Source organism: Vipera ursinii (genome assembly GCF_947247035.1).
Source record: "Vipera ursinii genome assembly, chromosome: 2".
In the NCBI taxonomy this organism is placed as follows: Eukaryota; Metazoa; Chordata; class Lepidosauria; order Squamata; family Viperidae; genus Vipera; species Vipera ursinii.
In genome coordinates this window covers 169,146,457-169,171,544 of record NC_139513.1, presented here as the reverse complement: position 1 = coordinate 169,171,544, position 25,088 = coordinate 169,146,457, and the positions used below count along the sequence as shown (strand labels likewise).

At 42.8% G+C, this 25,088-nt stretch overlaps 1 protein-coding gene across 1 annotated transcript; it reads left to right on the top strand.

Annotated features, from left to right (window-relative positions):
- The first annotated feature begins 820 nt into the window (after positions 1-820).
- ZWINT (ZW10 interacting kinetochore protein) lies at positions 821-17,222 on the top strand. Its single transcript, XM_083351843.1, has 10 exons — positions 821-1,043; positions 1,600-1,699; positions 1,813-1,924; positions 5,214-5,380; positions 9,832-9,888; positions 9,985-10,136; positions 13,230-13,401; positions 13,495-13,634; positions 15,936-16,095; positions 16,760-17,222. Exons 1-10 carry the CDS (start codon positions 940-942, stop codon positions 16,838-16,840), a joined length of 1,245 nt encoding a protein of 414 aa, XP_083207969.1. The 5' UTR covers positions 821-939; the 3' UTR covers positions 16,841-17,222.
- Positions 17,223-25,088: the final 7,866 nt, after the last annotated feature.

Below are 25,088 nucleotides of genomic sequence, written 5' to 3'. Positions count from 1 at the left end.
GCCCACTCTCAAAGTGAAACATACATGACACACACCTAAAACATACTATATACAACATATGTACAGACCCACACCCCTACATATACATAACAATAAAATATTAAATACTGTCCATGTTGAAGGAGGAAGCCTGAGAGTTCACAAAGTTAATGCTGTATGGAATGAAACTATGGTTGAATCTGGATGTTCTGCTACGGATACCACGAAGCCTCCTCCCAGAAGGTAACAAGAAAGAATTAGAATAGAGCTTGGAGGTCTTGGAGGTCTTCTAGTCCAGCCCCCCCCCCCATTTCAAGCAGGAGATCCTATACCATTTCAGCCAAGTGACCGTCCAGTCTCTTTTTAAAAACCTCCAGTGATGAAGCACCCACAACGTCTGAAGGCAAGCTGTCCCACTGGTTGATTGTCCTCGCTTATAGGGAATTTCTCCTTAATTCCAGGTTGCTTATCTTCTGTAGATTTTTCTACAAAGGGTCAAAATAAAAGTGCTTGCCTCTTGCGTAGATCCAAGCTGCGTGAAAAACCTGGTCTGGACATCCCCCACTTGAAAATGCTGCTCCTGCTCTCGTATTTGTTGCAAGTTTTATTGTGAATTTTATTCCCAAGCCGGTTTCTCTCCCCTCCGGAGGTCCAAATAATATCATACTTTTTCGCAACATCCTTTGGTTTTCCATTTCCGGCTCCCTTACTGTTGCGCCTAAAGCCGTAATTACGTAATCTCTTTCCGCCTGTTCGCAAGTGTTTTGAAGAAATGCAAACCACTCTTTCCGACCTTCTCAAGATGGGAGGAGCCGTCAGTCTGCTCGCACAGTCAGGCTCATTGCGACCGAATCACTTCTTCCGTCCAATCACATTGCAGTTCAGATCTTCTGGGCTGGGCGTATTTAGCCTTTCGAGCTCGGATTGGTGAGTTCGGCGGACGCTTTGCGAAGAAGAGTCATGGAAGAAAGGCGGGAAGTTCTAAGAACGATTAAATCGTCCGTGGATGGTTCCGTGGATGGTGGGGTTGGAGAAACGATGGAGGCGGAAGCGACCGCGGTGGAGTAAGTACACGCTATCTCTTTCTCAGGGAGATAGAAACACGGTTCCCTATTTCCCTTTACCGCAGGGATGCGTTTTACCCGAAGTAGGAAAATCAGAAGGTGCCTAGAAGCAAATGCTTTTGCAACCTTGGCAACTTTAAGATGTGTGGACTTCGACTCCCAGAATTCCCAGCCAGGAAACAGTGAGGGAATGGCCCCCACTGCCTTGGCCCTGGCCCAGAGACCCTCCTGCCAGAGACCCTAAGATCTGTCCCACTCCTGCCCAGGCCCCCATAGGCACCCTTGATGCGAAAGATGCAGAGCTGGCCACGCCCACCCAGTAGGCCACACGCACTCTAGCCACGCCCACCCAGTAGGCCACGCCCACCCTGGCCATACCCACCCGGCCCCCTGAGGGCAACCGCAATGCTGATGCGGCCCTCAGTGAAATTGAGTTTGACACCCCTGGTATGGAGAATCCCCTTAGCAGATAAATCATGTAAAAGTGTTTTTAAGAGATTTAAAGACTTGGAAATGACTATTTTCTGTATATTATGGTTGTTTATGTCCTCTTCAGGCTTCTGTCTCAGATCAAAGATATTTTAACGTATGAGGATGAAACCACAAGTGAAACGAAATTGGAATTACCAGCCCAGGTCTTGGCTGAGCATTCAGTGGTGAGTGATAGCCTCATTTTTCTTTAAGATGTTGTCTTCAATTCTAGATGAATGACTCTGCACAAGTTTCTTAAGAGCTACTTCCATTCCCACTTTTGGAATGTGTTTTCCAGAACACTAGGAAGACTCAGAAGTTGATGTACACCCAACTACAAGTGCTTAAATTCCTTCTGGATTTTCTTGACTCTGCACCTCGCATCCAGGATGCCTCTGACTCTGCTGTTCGTGAGTATCAGGGCTCAGCAGATTACATGCAGTGGTGTGATGCAAATGTAGTCTGGGTAAGAATGCTTGTTTAAAAAATAACATTTTAAAAATGAAGTAGTCCTGCAGAATGGATGGCTCAATCTTGTTCCATCTTCTAGAATTCCTATCTAGGATAAAAAAAAGGTCTGTTTTCCATGGCGCTGTCTCTTGTGATAATCTCTGTCTCTGTCATGTAACATCTGAGCACTGTTTTCAGAGACAATTTAGGACGACTAGAAAAGGTTTTGAGCTAGTTGTGTGTACTTTTATTCAACTGGTGTGGGTTCGCATATTGTGCATGGCGATTTAACCCTGACTAAATGAACACCCATCCTTCCTGGAAGTTTGGAAGCATGTCTGTGGGAAGATCCATTCTGGATCACAGCAAAGGCCTCTTTAGTTCAGCATTTTCTTTCTTTTTTAATGTATTTTATTGATTTTCTATTATTACAAAACAAATACTTAGTAAACAAGCATGATGTTCGGATACATTTGTTACTCGATGTTGCATCTTAGCTTCAGTATAAATCTATTCAATGCTACACACTCCAGTGTTTTCTGTGATCCCCTCTTCTTCCCCTGATGTTTCCATTTTCTCAACATTAAACAAATACAATTCTTACTACTATTAATACATACAAAATTACGTCTTCATATTTAGTGTTATACAAATAGCAATAGTGTATAACAAATAGCAATTTATAACCTCTTTTCTAACCACTTTATATTTAGATTGTATTTACAATTAGTCTCCTTATTAAATCAATGTCCTGTTTTCCAAGCTCTTACTTAAGTTTAATTTCCCAAAAGTGTTCAAAATATCTTTGTCAGTTATGATTTTCTCAGAGTTAGTTAGATTTATCTAGCAAAAGGTTTCATTTATACAAGCCAACCTAATGTTTTTATAATTCCCATATAAAAAGAGTGCTATTCTAGTTATAAATCATATCTTATTATAAAAAATATATGTGTTTGTTCTTTTGTCCATATTCAAGCAAATATTGGCTCATATGATACCCGATCTGATATATCAGATCTTGTGTTTTTTGAGTAACTCTAGCTTTCTTTCTTTGCCAGTTAGCTTTCCAGGCCAAAGTAATTAAATTGCCAACATATTCTTCCTTTGTCTTTGTAAATACTGCTTGGAATGGAAAAAACAATTTAAGTAGGGTATTTTTGAGGGAGAATTCCGCCCAGTTGTATTCATTAAACAGCTCCCACTTTCCTTCTCCCTCAGTTTCTCTTTTCATTTTTTGTCCCCTAATTTCTGACATTTCCCCTAACAGCTTTATAATCTGTTTTTTAAAATCATCTTCCTTATCCTTGGGTATATTTTGAAAACCTAAAGAATAGGGTGCCTTTTCCCTTTCCATTGTTGTAGCTAAGTCGTGCAGATTTTTATTTGTCTGTGCCAAATTATGTTTCCCTTCTTTTATAGCTTGTGTTTTTAGATCAATCTCCTCTGGTTGATCTTCTTTTTTCTGACTTGTTCATTCTTTGTAGTCGTTTTCTGGGAACTTTCTAGTTGTGAGTTTAAATTAGAGATTTGCTCATTTATATTATCAAAGTTGTTTTAATCTCATCATGATTTCTTCTTGCATCTTCTTTATGTGAAATAATTGTCTCCTGAATTAACTGTAACATAGAGTGTATTTCCTTCTGAAAAATGTTTACTTCTTCTTGAGTCATCACTCCTACAAATCCTTGGTAAACCTGGCTGGGGGCTTCAGATGGGAGTATTAAGTATGTTTACCTACTATTTTTAGCTAGATATAAAGGATCTATTTTATTTCCCCCCCTCCAGATATTCTATCAGAATTGTTGTGATCCCCGCATACTAATCTTGTCTTATATCACCAATCTTAATGTCCATAAAACAAAGTCTCTTCTGGTCTTTATATACAGTCTTTATAATCAAAGAAATTCCAGGATATAAATCCACCACAGAAAGCAATATTTTGTAGTAGTCCTTCTGCTCAGGTGTTCAAAAATTGTCAATCAACCAAAATTTACAATTCAAGATGTTCAAAGTGTTCAAAATGTTCAACCACCCTAAGGCAATCCAAAAACCTCCCCCAGACATGTAGTCAGAAGTCAGTTTTTTCTTTCTTTCCAAATAGTTCTTAAGATTAAAAGTCAGAGCTCAGTATAAGCTTAAAATCCAAGAAAGTCAACAGGTTTCAAAACAATTAGATTCTCATATTGTAATAAGTATGCCAAAATATTTTTCTCTGTTGCTAGCTGTTCTTTGCTGAGTTAAAAGTCACCAAACTACAAAGAAAGTAGGTTATTATCTGTTTCTAGGCTTCCTGCCAGGTCTGTATTGGTCATTGCAGCTGTAGTGCTTTAGTGTAGTCCACCACTAGATGTCATTCAATATCCATTTTCTGACTCTTAAAATAGAAGGTTGATTTCTTATATTTCACCTCAATATTTTTTCAAAGAGAAAATCTTAACAATTTTCTCAGTTCTCAAAATTGTCAAAACTATAGCTTTGTATTACTTCCACTTGAATGTTAAATGTTTCTGTCCCCCATATAAAAAAAAAAATTAAATGCCGCTTCCGTTCCTCTGGAAGAGTGGGGCTGCAATCCCCTTTCTTCTCGCATTTGGAGATTTTTAGCTTCTTGGGAGCCTTTTCCAGGAAATCCAGTTGTAAAATAGTAAAGAAAGGATCAATATTGTCACCCAGTTCCAAACACACTGTTTACGATCTGCTAATTAGTGCTTCTTTCTTCGGTTGTTAGTAGCTGGGGACTGGACATAGAAGTGCAGCCAGTCTTTCCCCTGCTGGCTTGGAGAGATTTCCTCAGATCAAATGGATCAACTGCCGTCTCTCTTTGATCAACGAGGCACCTCTCCTTCTTCATCGCCTCTTTGGGGGCGATTTTAGGCCCTTTTAGGGGCCCCTCTAGGGCAAAATCAGGCATGGAACGCAGAGCCATGCATTCCTGCGTCTGTATTGCTACGACATGAAACAGGAACTCAGCATTTTGTTTCTTTGCTGGTCAGTCAAATCCTTTTGTGAAGTCCCAAGCAGACAAAAGAGCAGTAGCATCCTGCACAGCAAATTGAGAAATTTACTGCTTTTGTTACTAGAAATAATAATATAGAACTACCATGACAGTCCTTAATTAGTGCCATCTTATTAAGAATGTTATTTTCCACCAGTGTATCTTCTTGGTTGTAGGTAATTTGAAAATCCCAGGTGACATCTGGATTCTCCTGGGATATGTCCGGTTCAAAAATAGATTGTGGTCTCTTATAGGGAAAGAGATGGAAGAAGCCAAAAAACAATGGAAGGCACTCAAAGCCGATTACCAGCAACAGGTGGAGGCTATCAAGGGGGCTGTGCCTCAGATACTGGCCAAACAGGAGGAGGTACAGAGCCGGGCTCGGCTTTTGGAGGAGGCTCTACAGCGCTACCGAGCAAAGGTTCTTTTCTGACTTGGAAGGGATATTGGGGGGCTCAATAATTGAGGTTCAGAGTGGTGGTCAAACATTTGCCAGCACCCAAGTTATGAAGAATATTTAAGCACTGTATAGCTGTATATATAGGGATGCGCTGGTTCAGTGGGTTGGGACACTGAGCTTGTTGATCAGATGGTCGGCAGTTTGGCGGGTTGAATTCTGAGTGCCGCGTAACAGAGTGAGCACCTGTTACTCGTCCCAGCTTCTGCCAACCTAGCTGTTCGAAAGTACGTAAAAAATTCAAGTAGAAAAATAGGGACCACTACAGTGGGGAGGTAACAGCGTTCCGTGCGCCTTTGGCGTCTAGTCATGCCGGCCACATGACCACGGAGACGTCCTCAGACAAGCACTGGCTCTTCGGCTTTGAAACGGAGATACACACACACACACACACACACACACACACACACACACACACACACACTGATCTTCTGTTTGGATCACAATCTCAGCCACTTTAAGAGTCCTGGAAATTCCCACCCAGGATACTGTGGACTGAGAATCACTGGTTTAAGTGAATACTTAAATTTAAACTTCAATTAAAAGCAGCCATGTTTAAAACAGAGAGCAGAGCTGGAGATGACAACCCTGCCTGTTAATTTATTTTCTATTGGAGCCTGTGGTCCATTCACTGGAGCCTATGCCCAACTGAATTCCATGTTATATATATCCTGGAGAAGCCTATCTAGGATTCGGTTGTAGAGTCCCAACCGGCAATGGGAATTATTTGCTTATTACCAGTAGGCTAGACTTCACAAAAATGCTAGCTTGTATTTTATGCGCTGATACTGGGTTTGAATAGTCAGAGAAAGGTGAATAATTCATCTGTCTTTCTTGCCAGAAGCAGAAATAAAATTGTGTGTGCACATTAGATTACAGGCAAGTTCAGTAGGATGGGATGAATTATTTATTTATTTATTTATTGATGGGATTTATATCCCGCCCTATCTCCTGAAGGACTCAGGGCGGCTCACAATAAAACATATAATAAGTACATAAATCAAGATAAAATGAAAATTGAGAACATCAGTGCAATAAAAAATTAGAGAATTTTAAAATGAATTAAAAATACTAAATATAAATTAATTAAAATGCCTGTCAGTCTAGGTCAGCTTGGTGGAACAGGTGTGTTTTGAGGCCGCGGCGAAAGGATTGGAGGTTTTGGGCTATCCGAAGCTCAGGGGGGAGCTGATTCCATAGGGTTGGTGCTCCCACAGAGAAGGCCCTCCCCCTGGGGGTCGCCAGCCGACATTGCCTAGCTGACGGTACCCTGAGGAGGCCTTCTCTGTGTGAGCGTACTGGACGATGGGAATTTGTTCCCGGCAGCAGATGGTCCTGCAAGTATCCCGGACCTAAGCCATGTAGGGCTTTAAAGGTAAGTACCAGCACCTTAAATCTCACCCGGAGGGCAACTGGTAGCCAATGCAGCTCACGCAGGAGGGGTGTAATATGGGAGTATCGGGAAGCTCCCATCACAACCCGTGCAGCTGCATTCTGCACCAGCTGAAGCCTCCGGGTGGTCTTCAAGGGCAGCCCCATGTAGAGAGCATTACAGTAATCAATACGGGAGGTAACGAGTGCGTGGGTGACTGTACGTAGGGCATCTCGGTCCAAAAAGGGGCGCAATTGGTATATAAGACGAATCTGGGCAAATGCCCCCCTAGCCACGGTTCCAATGTGATCTTCAAAACTGAGTCGTGAATCTAGGAGGACGCCCAGATTGCGTGCTTTATCAATGGGAGGTAACATCTCTCCTCCTATAGTCAGAGATGGAACCTCTTGGACTAAACGAGATGACGGTATGTACAGCCACTCAGTCTTGGCCGGGTTGAGTCGAAGCCTGTTTTCTCCCATCCAAATCTGTACCGCTTCCAGACAACGGGACATCACATCAAGGGCATCACTGGGTTGGTTCGGGGTGGAGATGAATAGCTGGGTATCATCAGCATATTGATGATATTTCACCCCGAAGCTACGGATGATCTCTCCCAGCGGCTTCATATAGATGTTGAACAGGAGGGGCGAGAGCACCGAACCCTGAGGCACTCCACAATTAAGAGGCCTAGGGCTTGACCTCTGCCCTCCTGCCAACACCGTCTGCGAACGGTCCGAGAGGTAGGAGGAGAACCAACGCAGAACGGTGCCTCCCACTCCCAGCCCCTCAAGACGACGCAGTAAGATACCATGGTCGATGGTATCAAAAGCCGCTGATAGATCTAATAGGACCAGGACAGAAGAATAACCTCTATCTCGGGCCCGCCAGAGATCATTCACCAGCGCGACCAATGCCGTCTCCGTGCTGTGCCCCGGTCTGAAACCCGATTGGTACGGATCTAGATATTCAGCTTCCTCCAGGTTCAAAGGGAGCTGTCGCGCCACCACACTCTCAACGACCTTCGCAAGGAAGCGAAGGTTGGAGACAGGACGGAAGTTGTTTAAAACAGCTGGGTCCAGTGCCGGTTTCTTGAGGAGGGGCCTTACCACCGCCTCTTTCAAGGCAGCAGGGAAGTACCCTTCACTCAGTGAGGCATTGATAACTGCTAGGAGCCAGCCTCGTGTAACCTCCCGAGAAGCATAGACTAGCCAGGAGGGACACGGGTCCAACAAACATGTGGCGGCACTTAGTTTCCCCATGATCTTGTCCACTTCATCCGGAGTCACAGGATCGAACTCTTCCCAGATGTACTTGGCCAACTTCATCGATTTCCTCTCGTTAGATACTGCCCAGTCAGAGTCCAGACCAGCCCGAATCTGAGCAATTTTGTCCACCAGATATTTACTAAATTCCTCAGCCCGTCCATGTAGGGGGTCCTCTCCCGTCTCTTGACTTAAAAGGGAGCGGACCACTCTAAATAGGGCGGCCGGGCGATTATCTGCGGACGCAATGAGGGTGGTGAAGTAGGCGCGCTTTGCCACCCTCATTGCCACAAGATAGGATCTAGAAAAGGATCTTAACTGTGTTCGGTCAGACTCAGACCGACTGGCTCTCCAAATGCTCTCTAGGCCCCTTCTCTGGCGCTTCATCTCCCGCAGGTCCTTGGAGAACCAAGGAGCGAGTCGGGACTTGCGCCGGGTCAGAGGCCGCAAAGGGACAACGCGGTCGAGCGCCTCCGAAGCAGCCTGTTGCCAGGCATTAACTAAGGACTCGACCGGGTTGTGGGAGAGGGAGATGGGAATCGGTCCAAGCGCCATCTGGAATTTATCTGGGTCCATCAGGCGCCTGGGGCGGAACCACCTGGTCGGTTCCGCTTCCTGACATCGGGGGGTGACGTGACGGAGGCCCAACCGCAGGAGGTAGTGGTCTGTCCATGAAAGGGGTTGTGATGTTGGAGTAACCCCACCCAGCCCATTTAGCCACTGCCCAGAGACAAAAATTAGATCCGGCATGTTTCCTCCCTCGTGAGTTGGGTCCTGAGTAATTTGAGTAAGGTCCATGGCCGTCATGGAGGCCATGAACTCTCGGGCCACTTCTGATGCACTGCCCAGGGAAGGTAGATTAAAGTCTCCCAGTACCATAAGCTTTGGAATGATGGGTCTTTCTATATATCTACAGTACAATAAGCATAATGCAGAGTTCCCCAACCTTTCTGGCTGTGCAGATTGGTGGTGGTGGTGGGGGAGAGGAGATGGTTCCGCCTGAGTGGCAGCCAAGCATGCACAGCTCTATTTGCGCAAGCCGCGGGCAAGCATGCACATGCTCACACAAATGTAATGTACATGGACACAGTCACCTGCTGCTCACGCAGGTGGAGAGGGCCTTGAGCCATTCAGAATTGGGCTGCGGAAGTGACCACTTCCGCAGCCCAATTCCGAATGGCTCAAGGCCCAGTAGTGGTCCATGTGCTGGCGGGGGCGGGATAATGGATTTGTCCCAGCCGATCTATAATTCTACTCACTCCATGGCATCCTTGGTGGTCTCTAAGATGGTTTGTTTGCTTGCAGATGCTTCATTAGCCAGCTAGGTACAGTAACATAATCAGTGCTCACATTTTGTTCTTCACCTAGGACAGGGGTCAGCAACCTGAAACAAATGAAAGACCCACTCGGAACCAGTTCCCTCACAAAAGGAAAAACTGGGAGCCGTAAAAAATGTGTGTACATGCGCATGCGCGAGATATGCACCTACCCTGCATATATGAATTTTAGTCCCACTTTTTTTTTTTTTTTTGGACTGCACATGGCAGAGGACTGGGAGCCGCATGCGGCTCCGGAGCCGTGGGTTGCAGACCTGTGACCTAGGAAATATTATCAGTGCTGCTGTTGTAGCACTGATGAGGTTACCTAGTTAGGTAATGAAATCTCTGCCGGCAAACAACCCTGCTTGGAGAGCATCAAGGACTCCACTGATCAGCCCTGAGCAGCAGACGTTCTCTTCTATGGGATCGACTTATTCCAATCTTGCATTTCCTTGGTAGAAAGAAGAGGTAGAGGAAAAAGCAAGGACTGCCCAGAAGAGGAAGCAGAAAGAACAGGTGGGGCTGTTCAGATCAATTAATTGCATCTCGGTTCTTTCAGAGCAGCCAGTGGAGCTCATTGGCTTGTTTTCGCTTCCTGTTGCCCCACCCCAGGAGCTCCTGAGAGATCGACAGCAGCAACTAGAGCAACAGGTTGTTGAATTGCAGGACAGGTTGCAGAAGCAGCAGAAGGAGCTGGAGTGCTTGCAAGGAGAGGTTGGGGAGCAAGAGAGCCAAGCCAGGATCTGGCAAGAGACAATGCAGAGGTGAGGAGAGAAATGGAAGAGATAATAATAATAATAATAAAATAATAATAATAATAGGCGACTTCCGGTGGCTCCGCGGCGCCGGAGACAGCCTTCCCGGGCTGCCCGCGGCTCAGCTGTGTGATTTTTCGCCCGAAACAGCGCCGATCAGCTGTTCGGGCGAATTTGAAGCCCCCTCCTCGGGAGAAGAGGAGGGGGTGAGCCCCCAGGTAGGGGTCGAGTTCTCCGGGGCCGCCTGAGCTTGGAGCTTGGGTGGCTGAAGGATTGAACTCCCCCGTAGCCTGGGCTGCTCCCAGCTGGCTAGCGTCTCTGCTCCGGACTTCATGGAGCAGAGCCAGGCGTCTGCGACCATCCCTGCTTGAAGGAGAGACTATGAAAGGAAAAGAGCAGGCAGAGCAGTACAAGAGGGAAAGATGAAGAGATGAAGAGGATTATTTTATTTTACTCTCGAGCTTGATGGACTTTGCTTAAAACTTAAAGTGAAAGTGCGTCACAATTGTAAGTAAAAGATGGCGGCTAAACCTCCCCCTAGAACTTTTCGGAGTGCTGGAAATTCTCCGGTGCAACAACAATCATTACTGCAGGCGTTGCATTCTCCCGATGTATTGACATCGAAGGATCTTGAAAAACATACCCAGTTAATTTTGGAGTCAATGGGTGTTACATTTGTACAGATGGAGGAGAAATTGGAGAAATTGGAGCAGAGAATGGAAGAAAGGATGGAACAGAAATTCAGAGAGATGAAGGTAGACATTTTGTCCTCAGTGCATAAAGTAGCTAAATGTGTGGAGGTGCTGGATGACAAAGTGGAAGATCTGACTCAAAAGAATGCTATATTAGAAGCAAAAGTATTGGAAATTGAAGATTTAAAAGACAAAATGGATAGCGAACTGAGTCTGGCTCAATTTTACCAGATGCAGTTTGCTGTTAGAATTAGAGGCCTAAAAGAGAATATTAAGGAAGATTTAAAGCAGCTGGTTTCTGAGGCTTTTGAGGTGGTATTGAACCATCCAGCATCTGAAATAAAACAAGGCATGGACAAAGTGTTTCGTGTGAACTCGTGGATTGCTAAACAGAGAAAGTTGCCTAGAGATGTGGTGGTTTATTTTGTAAAAAGGGAAATTAGAGATGAAGTTATACAAGCTGCCTATGATACTAAAGTTGTGATTGCTGGTCAAGAAGTTTTGGTTCTAAAAGAAATTCCTCCAAAGATTTTAAAGAGAAGGAAGGACTTTATATTTCTTGTGCAAGAGCTCAAGCAAAGAGATATAAGGTTCAGATGGGAGATCCCAGCTGGGTTGAGCTTCATGTATGAAGGCAAAAGGTACTGTTTGGGTACTGTGAAGCAAGCGCATGATTTTTACAACAATGTCTTAAAAGCAACCCCATCAACACTTTTGGAAGCTGCAGAGGGATCTGGAGAAGGAGAACATCAAGAGGATGAAGATGGACAGATAGACGAGAATGGTACAGGAGGAGATCAAGCTGCAACTCTTTTGGATGATCCTAGAGAACAGAGGGTGACGCGTGCTGCCTTAAAACGCTCAAAAAAGATAAAAAAATAAGACCAGTAGAAATCTATGGAACTTCCACAATATATTTATAGTCAAGTGGTAGTTGTGTTTTTAAGAGTTTTGGGATGATATGTATGGTAACAGAATCTTCAATTTGGAATTAATGGACAATTTACTACAGAGGAAGAGGAAGAAAGTTTTGTGGGTTAATGCGGGTTAATTTGTGTAAGAACTATCTATTATAGCCTATTTTGGCTAGAGAGGTTAATAGGGATAGGTGCTTGTGATGTGTAAATGAGAATATGTTTAGGAAATAGTGAATTGTGGAAGAACATAGATGGGAATGACGCTAGTTTTCTTTTATTTTAGTTCTTTATACATATTTAGTATTATTAAGGATTGGTTTACTCTATATAAGCTAGAGAGTGATGGATTTTAGAGTTTATAATTGTTAGTATATGATTGTTTATGATTGCTTTTTAGATATATACCTTGTATTTTGCTCTGGGAAGTCGGGGGGGGAGGGGGGGAGGAGGGGAAGTAGGGGGGGGAGGCAGGGGAGGGAGGAGGGAGAGGGGGAGGGGGGGAGATAGGGGGGAGGTAGGGAGGGGAGGAGGGAGGGGGAAGGGGGGTTTTCTAAAGGAAAACTGTATTTTAAAACTTTTCAATAAAAAAAAATAATAATAATAATAATAATAATAATAATAAAGAATAATATAATAATAATAATAATATAATATAATAATAATAATAATAATAATAATAATAATAATAATAATAATAATAATAATAATAATAATAATAATAATTTTATTTGTATACCGCCCTTCTCCCGAAGGACTCAGGGCGGTGAACAGGACAAACATATAAAAATACAAAGATACAAAAGTTAAAAGAGAGATTAAACCACTGCCCAGGCTAAAACAATAGGTAAAAATATTTACAATAACATCCCAACCCATCCCCCATCAGTTGAATGTTTATTCGTCAAACGAAAATTACAAATCCGAACAAGCAAAATAAAAACATTAATATGTGACCGGGATGACAGGCACGTTAGTGCACTTACCCGTGCTATGGAACAAAATACAAAATAGGGCATCGGTAATGGCAGATGTATCACTTTTCAGGGATTGTGTGAGGCAACGGGGCAAAAAAAAAAAAAAGGAAATCCTGTCAGAAAGGCCAATATATGCATTATTTAATTGTTCATAGCCTTTTACAGCTATTTTAAAAGACCTACTGCATACAATCTGAATTGCAGATAAAAGCGATAAGTGCTTGAAATTGTGGGGATATTATCTACTTTCATTCCAGACGCCAGAGAAGTTACTAAATAAGGGTGGGACCTTTATTTCTGTTGTTATTTGTAACTGCTCAGTTGAACAAAATGGTGTAGCAGATTGCAAAACATGGATTAAAATTTCTGGTTTTTTTTTTAAAGTCTAGGGAGGGGGAGAATCCACCTAAGCCTTCCACTGTGAATGATCTTGAGAATTAGCTGTACGTGCTTTTCTTTTTCTCCCTTGCCTATTTTGGACTTTTATGTTTCTGTTGATCTATTATTTATCATACCCAGAGCCTCTGATTTCCAATGCCTTTTGGAGAGTTTGCAAGGGGTAAAAGTGATCTGTGTCTCGGAGAATGACATGGAGTTGGAGCTGACTTCTCCACCTCAGCCTGAGATTTCTGCTCCTCATTGTCTGAAGCTGCATTTGCACTGGGGGAAGGATGGCAATGTCACTTTGCAGGCAAGAAAAGTGGGGGGTGGGTGGGGGGGCTGAGTTCTACTGGACTTAGTGTGATCGGAGCACCGGCCTGATCTTTCTCTCTCCTCCGTATAGAGTGACAGCCCTTCTTTCCTTCTCCCTGGCGAACTTCCCCTGGGAACTTGCAGCACCATCAGAGGGGTCCTCTTGGAGTTGCAGCACAGCTATTCTCAACAAGCACAGCTTTTGGCTGAGATCGAGTTACTGCAGAACTGGTGAGCGCCTTCATTTATGTTGCTGCCTTGCTCCTTAGGGCCTCAGGTGACCTGAGGGAAGATTCTGAGCACTCCATGCTGGGAAAAGGGTAAGAGATCCCCTCCTCCCCCCCCCCCCAGCCCTTGACAATTTGCCTGGCTTATAATGAATTCCAGCTTCATTCCCAGCTTGGCTTGTAGCAGGTTTTAGCTTCCTCCCAAGGGGGTTTTCTACTTAAAAAGTGCTGGGTACAAGATGGAGAGAGCAGCTCTGCCTTATTCCAGAAATGTGATTTATTTATGCTTTATTTATCGGAGTTTTATCCCGCCTTTATTATCTTTTTAATAAATAAGGCAGGAAAGATATATAATCCTCCTTCTACCTCCTATTTTCCCCATAACAACCCTATGAGGTGGTTTGGACTGAGAGTATGTGTCTGGGCCAAGTCCCCCAGCTGGGTTTCATGCCTATGGCAGGATTGGAACTCACAATCTCCTAGTGTCTAGGCCAGGGGTAGGCAACCTTAGCTCTTTTATGACTCGTGGACTTCAACTCCCAGAATTCCTGAGCCAGCCATGCTGAGGGGAAAGGGAGAGGTTTCCATGCTGAGCTATGCTGGCTTAGGAATTCTGGGAGTTGAAGTCCACGAGTCATAAAAGAGCCAAGGTTGCCTACCCCTGGTCTAAGCCAACGCCTTAATCTCTACAGCAAACTGGCTTACGGCAAATGCTCCTAGAAACATAAAAATGGATATTCTGCTTTCTTTCTTTTTCTTTTTTCCCACCCCACAAAATGGCCCCCGGGAAATTCACTGACTCTACCTCTCATAAAACACATACAGTTCAAGTGACTGAGGTTAATATCTTTGCTCTGCCTCAAAAAAAAGTGGGGAAGGAAACGACTGGTTTCAAATCAAGGATACAGAACTTTCATCCCTACTAAGGTTTGCCTAAAAAGGGCTTAACTACTGGGGAAATGGGGATTGAATTTCTCCAGCATCCTGGTTCTTGCCGTAGGAAGAGGGAGGGAGGAAAAGAGAATGTGGCTGAAGGCAATACTTTATTTCCCAGTATACCTTCCTGCAAAAGAGAACTTGTGCCAGAGTTCTCATGGATCCCCTCTTGGATTTTCATTAGGCTTGAAAATGCCTTCTGTTTTTGTTTTGTTTTGTTTTTTAAAAAAAATAGGAGGTTGGCACATTACCAAGCACTGGACTCCAGCATCATCTTTCTTTACAACAATACCTATGAGCTTAGAAGCTTTCTTTGAAAATACAAGGATGGGTGACTGTTTGGAAATAACCTACCGGTTCAGAAAAGGGACAAAATGAATCAAGAGTATCCTGCCGCAGAGGAGCAAAGAAGGATGGCAGGCAGCTTTTGGATAAATCAGGGCCTCGTAACTGCTTAGATTTCCCTAGCAGCCATCTAGAAAAGAGTGGCTTTAGCAGGCTCCCAAAATTTCATAAGTGCTCCCAAATCCAGAAAGATTGGGGACTCTTATCTTAAAACACGGGAAAAGGGATTTTGCCATGGCTTCTTAAACTCGGGAAGCTATCAAAAGAGAGGAGGAGTAATTCACTGGGGGCGGGGGGAGGGGATAAGCATGTCCTGCAGATTTCTGGAAGCATCATTTCTGCCATGAAAATGGCATTCGGTTGTAGCATAGATTACAAGGTCCCTTCCAGTTCTGTTATTCTATTATTATTACTTCTGAAATCTTGTCTAGAAAATTGCAGGGATTAATCCGGGCAGTTGCAAGAGTCAACACTAACTTGAAGGTGCATAACCTTAGCAAGAGCAAAGCATGGCTCTATGATACAGTATAGACTTGAGGACTCATGGCATAGCCCCAATTCCACAGTTCGTTTAGTGACCATTCAAAGTTACAGTGGCACTGAAAGAAATGACTTGTGACCATTTTAACATGACCGTCGCATCTTCCCCATGATCACATGAGTCATAGTTATGGTGGTTACCGTATCCCAGGATCACGTGATCCCCTTTTTTGACCTTCTGACAAACCAAGTCAATGGAGAAGCCAGGTTCACTTAACAACCGTGTTACTAACTTAGCAACTGCAGAGATTCACTTTACAACTGTGGCGGGAAAGGTTGCAAAATGAGGCAAAACTCACTTAGCCGCCTTGCTTAGGAACAAAAACATTGGGCTCAGTTATGGTTGTAAGCCGAGGACCACCTGTATTTTGAGAATTGCATGTCGTGTATGGATGCAGTCATGCCGTTTTCATGAGGCATACTGTGCTAAGCAGAGACCCCCTTTCCTCCTCAAATTTTAACCCTTTCTCCTCTCTCCCCCCAGTTTTGCAATTGATTGGCAGCCGGAGAGGAGACTGCTCAGTTACTTGAAGCCGTCATCAACTTGCAGCCTCTTTGTGGAATCAGGATATCCAGCCAGTGGGCAGATTCGTCTTCTCTCAGTAAAGACTCAACAAGGCACAGTTGATGTGACTTCCTACAAGGTTTGTACACACCTGTCACTGCTGTACCTTCTGGCGAAAGGTCAAGGCCTTAACTTGGCCTGGAAATAGATTTCAACTTTAGAAATGTATTTTAGAAACGTAATGGTGAGGGTGAATCCCGTACAGCCTCACCCATTCAAGATTCTTTTTCTTCTGACTCTGTGGAGGGTGATTCGCCTCTGAGTTGCTAGTCATTCAAAAGAAGCAAATCAAGCCCTGAAACCAAGGAGGGGATTGAAATAATAGCCTTAGGTATCCTTAAGATGGTGAGATTTTTAATGACAGTGATAATTCACTGTGCCAGGGATGGAGAACCCATAACACTTTTAAAAAATCGTAGCAGCCTTTGGCAGCATTGTCTGGATCTGCTCATCACCGTATTTCCCCAGCATCTGGAGGAGCACCAGTTTCCCACTCCTGTTTCAGGCAACTCCGTTTCTATTTTCCAGTTGTGTCTCTAGATCTTGCCTTAGCACTTTTAGAAGGAGGCCCCAGACCGCAGAGCTGTGCGATACTATATATTTTCTATTTAAGCAGTCACAACGTGCTGTTAATAGTCCATGCTGCAACAAGTAGAATGTGCCTAGGTGTAAAGCTTCAGTTTTAAGATTTCCTCTCTTCCTTTAGCCCTCCTCCTAACTTCTGAACCTCTTCTTTTTTGCAGCCCCCCCAGGAAAAACCTTCATTACAAAATTGGTTGGTGTACCTGAGCGCTATGGACTTCAGTGTTCCCTTCCCAACCTGAAAAGCTGCTACTGCCTGCAGTCTGTATAATGTGATGCGGATCAAGGGCCAACAGCTCTAGTTTAGGCCATCTTCTGGTCTCTTTGGAAGAAGAAGGAAATTGAATTTAACTGGGACTGTTATATTGTGTGTGTAGATGTATGTTTCTGTTTGTTTGTGTGTGTGTGTGTGTGTTGTATTTTGGACTACTCTGCTTCCCTCACCTTTCACTCTTTTGTTTTGAATTAAGCTTCGAGTTCTCTTTAAGTTCTACTTTCCTGTCACTCATACAGTTTTATGGCCGGTTCAGCGTTGCTCATCCATAATCTGTGTCTAGTACTTTACTTCTTCACATTGTTGTTGAACTTTTTGAATATTTTGATCAATAAAATACTCCTTGGAGGTTGTTAACTCATTTATCTGATGGACTTAATTGTGAGAGAATGTTTGTTTCATTATTTTGTAATTCCTGTCTCTTTTTTCCAGACAAATAATAATAATAATTTAATATGTGAGTGCAGCAAAATCATGCAAACTGATTACAAAGCTAGACATGACCAAGTTGCTAAACTAATCCACTGGGCATTGTGTAAAAAATACGAGTTGCCTGTGTCCGAAAAGTCGTGGGAACTTAGGGTGGAAAAAGTTGTCGATAATGAGAGGGTGAAGATCTTGTGGGACTTCTGAATACAGACAGATCGCCATTTGGAACACAACATGCCAGATATCGCAGTCGTAGAGAACCGAAGCGTACAGTTGATTGATATTGCTGTACCAGGAGATGCCAGAGTCGAAGAAAAAGAACTGGAAAAAATTACGAAATACTGCGACCTGGCCATCAAAACTGCGCGATTATGGATGAAACGTGTAACAGTGATATCCATTGTTATCGGGGCATTGGGAACTATGTCCCAAAACTTTTCAAAATACATCAAGAAACTGCAGCTTCCTGCAATAACTCCAGCAAAGCTACAAAAAACTGTACTACTCAAAACATCTTACAATTTAAGGAGATACCTGGTTGATACCTTGGATGCTGGCAGCAACCCCTATCAACCATTAGTGCCAGTCAATTTGAGTGTTCAGTTGACCGAGTTTCATGTTTAATGAATAAAAGTTTAATAATAATAATAATAATAATAATAATAATAATAATAATAATAATAATAATAAACAGAAGATACCTTGGAGGTCATCTAGTCCAACCCCCTGCTCAGGCAGGAAACCCTATACCATTTCAGATAAATGGCTGTCCAGTCTCTTCTTAAAAACGTCCAGTGTTGGAGCATTCACTGCTTCTGGAGGCAAGTTGTTCCACTGATTAATTGTACTGTCAGAAAATTTCGCCTTAGTTCTAGGTTGCTTCTCTCTTTGGTTAGTTTCCATCTGTTGTTTCTTGTCCTTCCTTCAGGTGCTTTGGAGAATAGCTTGCCTCCCTCTTCTGACCTTTTTCCCCCACCCATATTTATGTGCAGCACATTACAAGCTTGGGGAATGTAAATCAACCCAAATGAGATTTTTCTTCATATCTGATCCCAAATAAGCTACAACTTCAATTCTAGTTGATAGATTTCTAATGAATATACTCATACTTCGACACATTTAAAAACAGTTGTCTGGGATTTGCCAACATTCACAAAATTCTGAAGTGGATGAAATTTGATAAAAATAAATGCTCAAACCTATATAAAATATGAAAGCTTTGTAATTGTATAAATATGAATACCTAATTTGACAAATGTAAATATCCATACTGTCTTTAATAGCGCTAGGTTATTGCTTCATTCAGAGCAACCTGTTGGAAGCAAAGTTCAGCCTCTTACCACGTGGTGGTAGTATTGTACCACACTTCATGAAATTCATGCTATCACTCAGAGGATCTGCTGTTTCTTTTCCTGCTCTCTGTCACTGGAAGGCTGAGCGAACAGGAAAGGGTATCTATTTCAAATGGTTTAGGGATGGGAATCCAGCGAATGTCATGGCTGGAACAGTGTGCCCCTTCAGATGAGCTTTGCTCCCACTTGCTTGGCATTTGGAAAAATTGGAGAAGACAGCTCTCTTTTGAGGAGGCTTGAGTCAGAGGAAAGTGTTCAGTTAGACCGCAGTTGTTTTCATGGTGATTTTTCCCCCTTTAATGGTTGATTTTGGGTTGCGTACTGTAAGCCACCTAGAATCGCTCAGTAGGCAATTCTGCTGAGTCGGGTTGCATAAATATGTTTTAATTTTTAACTGTGTAGTTAATTTATTTTGGGGCTGTTATTTAATTCTTTTTTAATTTTTGTATTGTTGTTTTTTATTGTTTTATTTTTAATTCCATTTATATCCCACCCTTCTCCGAAGACTCAGGGCGGCTTACAAGCTTAGCAGTAGCCTTCATTCTATGTATATGCCTGCTTATTAGGGCTTTCACACACACCCCAAGCGGCATTATTACAAAGTCAGCTTAATTGCCCCCAACAATCTGGGTCCTCATTTTACCTACCTCGGAAGGATGGAAGGCTGAGTCAACCTTGAGCCTGGTGGGACTCGAACCTGCACTAATTGCAGGCAGCTGGTGTTACTTAAGGAGGCATTAGCCCACTGCTCCACCAAGGGCTCTTGTTAGCCGCCCTGAGTCCTTCGGGAGATAGGGCGGCATATAAGTCCCAAAAATAAATAAATAAATAAATAAATAAATAAATAAATAAATAAATAAATAAATAAATAACCACCTTTCTTTCATTCAGAAGGCAGGCTTTGACTTTTGTCTTCCCACCTTTTGAGTCTTAGCTGAGAGTCACATCTCTCGGTGATAAAAGGGCTGGCGTTATCGAAATAGGAAGCAGAGGCAGACCACCCAGCTTCACAAAAGAAGCAAGCTACCATACTAGCTCCTTGTATCGGAAAAAGCAAGAGGACAAGAGATTGATGACCCTAAATTGCCTACATATAGGTGCTTCGGTGGAAAAGATGTTTGGTAGTTGTAGCCTTAGTCCTTTTCCTAAGATATAATATTAAGCGGTGCTTTTAGATCCTTGTTCCTCAGGTTAACTGTAGCCTTGAGTACAAGGATGCTTGTTGTACCTTTGGTACTCTAGAAAAATTTTCCTTATGGCTGATTTCTAGAGGTATCTGAGGCTTCAAATCTGTTGCTTTTTAAGTAGATTTCCATCACAAATGCTGCATTTGAAGTCTGGCATTGGGAACCAGTCTAATGGCTACCAATATTTGTATCATGGTTAATCAGCCAGATGACAGATTTTTTCCTCTCCTCAATCATGCCAGTTTCCCAATTATATCTCCAACGTGATTGTCATTTCAACTGAAAGACAGGATGCAGATCAAGTGTCGATGCAGACTGGAATGTTCATCCAGTTACATCTGAGAGAAGCTACTCCTCTATCTGACTGCAATCAAGCTTGCTTCTATTTTCATGTTTCCTTTTTTAAAAATTATTTTTAAAAAATGATGTTCGGGGGGGTTGCTATCCTGGCAACCTTTATTACCTGAACTAGGAGTTTTGGAAAGTCTATAAGAGCAATTTCTGCTTGGATCACACAATGAAATATTCAAGTATGCCCTAAAAACCTTCAGAATACTCACTTGGATGGCTAGGGGAAGGACCATGGGAATGATTGATAAAGAGTAGCAAAAGAGAACTGGGTGTCACTAGAAGCGTCTGCAAAAATATGTGGTATATATTAGGGTCCAGTAAAGGAATCTTATTAGTCTGTTTTGAGCCCTTGAATATGTGTAATTGGGGTAGCTTTTTGTGTGAACTGACATATAGTAGTTCAAACCAGGATCAAAAGAAATACGTGTGAAGTCAACTGATATTTGAGGGGCGGGAGTTCCAGATTATACAAACACTTCATCTGTTCTGATGCTGCTCCAACCAGTAGCTAAGAAAATACACAATGCTTGGGCAAATTACAGCTACCAGCTCCAGGTTTTTCACTCCTGAGGTCCAATATTGTGATGGCATGTGAGAATGACCTTGGGAGACAGAAGGAAGAGCCAAGCCTAGGCAATGCTCTAAAAAGTGAAACCTGAGCCCAAAGGAGGGGTGAAGATAGAGAAAGCATTTCAGAAGAGATCTTCCTTAGTTTTGGGAAGACGAAAAGTGTGGGAGAGAAAAGATATTTTCAGATTTGCAAGATTTTGTTACTGAACCTTATAATAAAAATAGGGGTTGGTTCTTCTTGTCTGGAGCATCCCAAAGGACGACAAACAGGGGGTTGATTTATTTGTGAATCAAAGTTGTATACTACTACAATTACAAGATTCTCAGTGGCTCAGAAGACAAAGATAATATAAAAAAACAGGAAAGTAAGATGAATAAAACCCAAGCACAATATATTGCATCAGTCCCCATAAACCCCCCCCCCAAAAAAAATTCAAAAATTCTTGTAGAAGGCACACAATGTTGGGAACAGATGAATCTCCAGAGGGCAACCCTGAGACTGAGATATCGTGGTTCCTGGCCTTCTGGAAATGGGGGTCAACCAGCAGCTTTTCCCAGCATGATTGAAGATGAACCTTTGGTGAGACTTGCTTAATTCTGGTCGTTCTGAAGAAGGCAACACAAGAAGAACAAAAGGAAAAATCTTTGGAAGATAGATAAGCAATGATTCAAGCACGGAGAAAGGATCCCAAGGGACAAGCTGGTTTCATCCATTGTGCTAAGCTATGGTTTTAAACGTGGTCTGTTAAATAAGCCATAGTGGCCTACTTTGCATTTTCTACAAAGTAGGGGCCAAACAAAGCCCTATTGCAGGGGTCTTCAAATGTGGCCCTTTTATGACTTGTGGACTTCAACTCCTAGAATTCCTCAGCCAGGCATGCTGGCTGAGGAATTCTGGGAGTTGAAGTCCACAAGTCATAAAAGGGCCACGTTTGAAGACCCCTGCCCTATTGTGTTGTACAAACCTAGCCAACACGATCAGAAGGGACATGATAAGACAGCTGCCAATGAAGATTTGATGGGTGGGAGTAGATAAGATCACCTGGGAACACTATTTCTTATTATTTAAAAAGTTCTGCCTGTTAAAATGACCTAGAACTACTTGTTTTATACAAGCATCAGATTTCATTGCATTTGATGTAGAACATGGTGATATAAACCTGGAATGCCTTTGACGGAAAACATTCTGCATATAAAAAGAGGCGGTGGATTTCATTTGTTTTAGGATATTTGTATGGCCGTCCTCTTAAACAAGAAACTCTGGGCTATTATACAAACCAATAAAAACAGCAACAAATAGAGATAAAATACAGAATATGAAATAGAAAAGCCCATTTTGATTGAGAGGGAACGACTGCAAAGGATCTGACTACAAATTGCTCATCTGTTTCTTTTTAAACCCATTCCTGATAGGCAAAAAGTCTTTTTCTCTCCCCCTCCCGTCTTCTGTCTCTCTTTGGTTCATGGTGGGAAGGGTTCTTTGCTGTTCCGTTATTTTCCCAGAGGCCAGCAACGAATCTCCATTTTGTGGTTCTTTCAACTCCTGTTAACAGCCTTCTAGAACATGCCCAGGCTACTAACCTTTGAGTGTTTTCTGTGATAACAAAAGGACGTTCTCCAGAGCTGCTTTCATGTCCTCAGGCTTGCTCCAGTTTGTTCTTCCTCTCATCATTTTATGCTTCTTCATAATGACCAAAGCTTTTCATTTTAGAACATGTCTGTGTATTTGAGAACTAATTTTAGCGCTAAAGGGACATTGTAAGGTGCTTGAGGAATTTATATGTTCCTTAGTCCCTGGGATTGGGCAGAAATGTAATTAATTTTACAATGTGTGAGGAGTATTTTAAAATCAAATATGCATTCAGCGGAAAGAACACCTGTGTAGCTATTTCTCACCATGAAATGTTATTTTTCTTAAATACTCAAGAAGGATATCGGCCCAGAGGAAACTTCCATGTCTTATAGCACTATAGCTTCATGTCTGTCTAAAGAGCCACAGAGAGTTGGCTTTCTTTACTATTATTCACATGGGATGGATGAGATTTAGAGTCCATCACCTAGAAAGCATGAAGGCAACCCTTTGTATTTGCAGACTGCTTTCATACACAGAGGCATCTGGTTGCTAACCAGAAGGCACGTTTTGATGGACCTTTTAAGCCAATTCATCGGCCTGGCAACTGATCTGTTGAAAAATTAAGTGGGCACTATCACCTTCATTGTGGGGAGTGCCAAGGGTTGCTGGGTGATGTATGGCTTGGCCCAAGGCATGGAGATCAGATGAGGCTGATGTGGAAGCCTCAACAAGGATCATGATGGGGTTGTAGTATGGGAATAAAGCCTGTGTTATCATTTTGCATCCTGTCCTTTTTCAGTTGAGATTGATGGTTCCTATTGACTTTTAGGGGGAAAGACCTGCATTTTCTTCCTGCAGAGACATCTTTCATGCTCCCCCCTCCCCCAAGACATTTTTGGTTTACATCATCTTAGGTTGCTAGAGGAAAAATGTGCCTCAGCCATTTGCCTCTCACAGACAATGTTAGGCTCAGGGCTTTTTTTCTCATAGAACGCCCAGAACGGAGTTCCGGCACCTTTTTTGGATGGAACCTTGTAGAGTAGGCAAGGCGGGTTGTATGACGTGTGACTTCCGGCACCTTTTTCTTTTACAAAAAAAGCACTAGTTAGGCTAGAGGCTCAGTCTTACTGGTGACATAAAATAGAGTGTTTTCTTGGCAACTCACCTCACATTGTTAGTGTGGGGAAAAATTGGAGGAGGGAGAACTCTGTACATCACCTTAAACCCCTGGAGGAGATGGGATATAAATCCAATCCAATAAGTAATTATTTTATTTGGGGAGATTCAGGTTGACAAGAGTGCCATTTGTTTTCTTTTTTTTCCCCCTCCATCCCTCTGACTACAAAGAAAACATTCCTCATGACCTTCCTTTCAAATGATAAAATAGCAATGGATGCTAAATTATAAATGCCTCACACCAGAGCTGCCCTAATGAGATATTGATAATGTGCAACCTTTAGAACTATAACTGAATCATTAATTAGATAACATGGGGTGATTAGAACAATGAATAAAACAAATGATCAAACTGGTTTTCAGCCCTAAATTTTTGTCCCCCCCCCCATAATTAATTGCAAGACTTGGAATGGAGGGATGGAGGATAAATCTGTTGCGTGTTCAAAAGGCGAAGAAGGCCAGATTGATCCAGGAACTGCTGGACGTTCCACACCTAAGAAGAGGCTTTTTTTTTTCCCCAGTCCATGGGAGGTTTCTCCAGGATTCCTTCCATATTTGGTCTGATGACTTTTGAGACTCTGGAGATCTCATCAAATGAGAAACTGTTCCTTGATCTGCAGCAATAGGAGTTACAACTTGGGCTGTACTCATGAGATTCTGCACCTGCAAACCTTAGCAGACGGATGTGGGATGTAGCTGTGGAGAGGGAGCATCCGCAGCCAAGTTAGAAGGGTCTCTGGGCAGCGCATCAGAGGAGGCCAATTGAGTAAAAGGAAAAGTGACTGAGGAATGATGTGGCAAGGCCAATTTTTTTCTGTGTGATGCTGTTGGCATATACAAAAATGCTATCCCCACTGAAGAGTGTTCAAGTCTGCATTACAGTTTTTAAAAACACATTTACCTAGAAGGTCACTCTTTAACCTACTGCTGGGTCAGCTATCCTGTTGTATATCCTAGATTTAGAATAATTGGAACTCAGCTCCTAGGGCTTTTTGGATACCCCCAAGTCAAATTCTTTGCAATAGGTTGGAAAGGGGCTTGCCCTGACCACCTTGCAATAAATTTTTCAACCTAGCCCACCACCTTGATAATTCTTGGCAGGCTCTCATCTTTATTCAGAGTACAGAATAACAGTGTTGGAAGTCACCTTGAAGCTCTTCTAGTCCAAGCCTCTGCCCAAGCAGGAGACCCTACACAATTCTGGACAAATAGCTGTCCGATCTCTTCTTAAAAACCTCTAGTGATGGAGCACCCACAACTTCTAGAAGCAAGCTTGGTTAATTGTTTTCACTGACAGAAAATTTCTTCTTAATTTTAGGTTGGATGTATCTTGTTCCATCCATATCATCTTGTTCTACTCTCAGGTGCTTTGGAGAATAGATTGACCCTCTCCTCTCTGTGACAGGCTCTCAGATATTGGAAGACTGCTATCAGGACATCCCTAGACCTTCTCTTCATTAAACTAGGCATTCCCAATTCCAATGTATGCTTTAGCCTCCAACCCCCTATACATCTTTGTTGCTCTTCTCTGCACTCTATCTAGAGTCTCAACATCTTTTTTTGTATCGTGGTGACCAA

What these genes read in the sequence shown, in the direction of transcription:
- ZWINT (XM_083351843.1), top strand. Translation starts at nt 940, where the DNA reads ATGGAAGAAAGGCGGGAAGTTCTAAGAACGATTAAATCGTCCGTGGAT. An exon ending in AGAGGAAGCAGAAAGAACAG is followed by an intron (nt 9,889 to 9,984) that starts GTGGGGCTGTTC and finishes GCCCCACCCCAG; the next exon opens with GAGCTCCTGAGAGATCGACA. An exon ending in ATCGAGTTACTGCAGAACTG is followed by an intron (nt 13,635 to 15,935) that starts GTGAGCGCCTTC and finishes CTCTCCCCCCAG; the next exon opens with TTTTGCAATTGATTGGCAGC.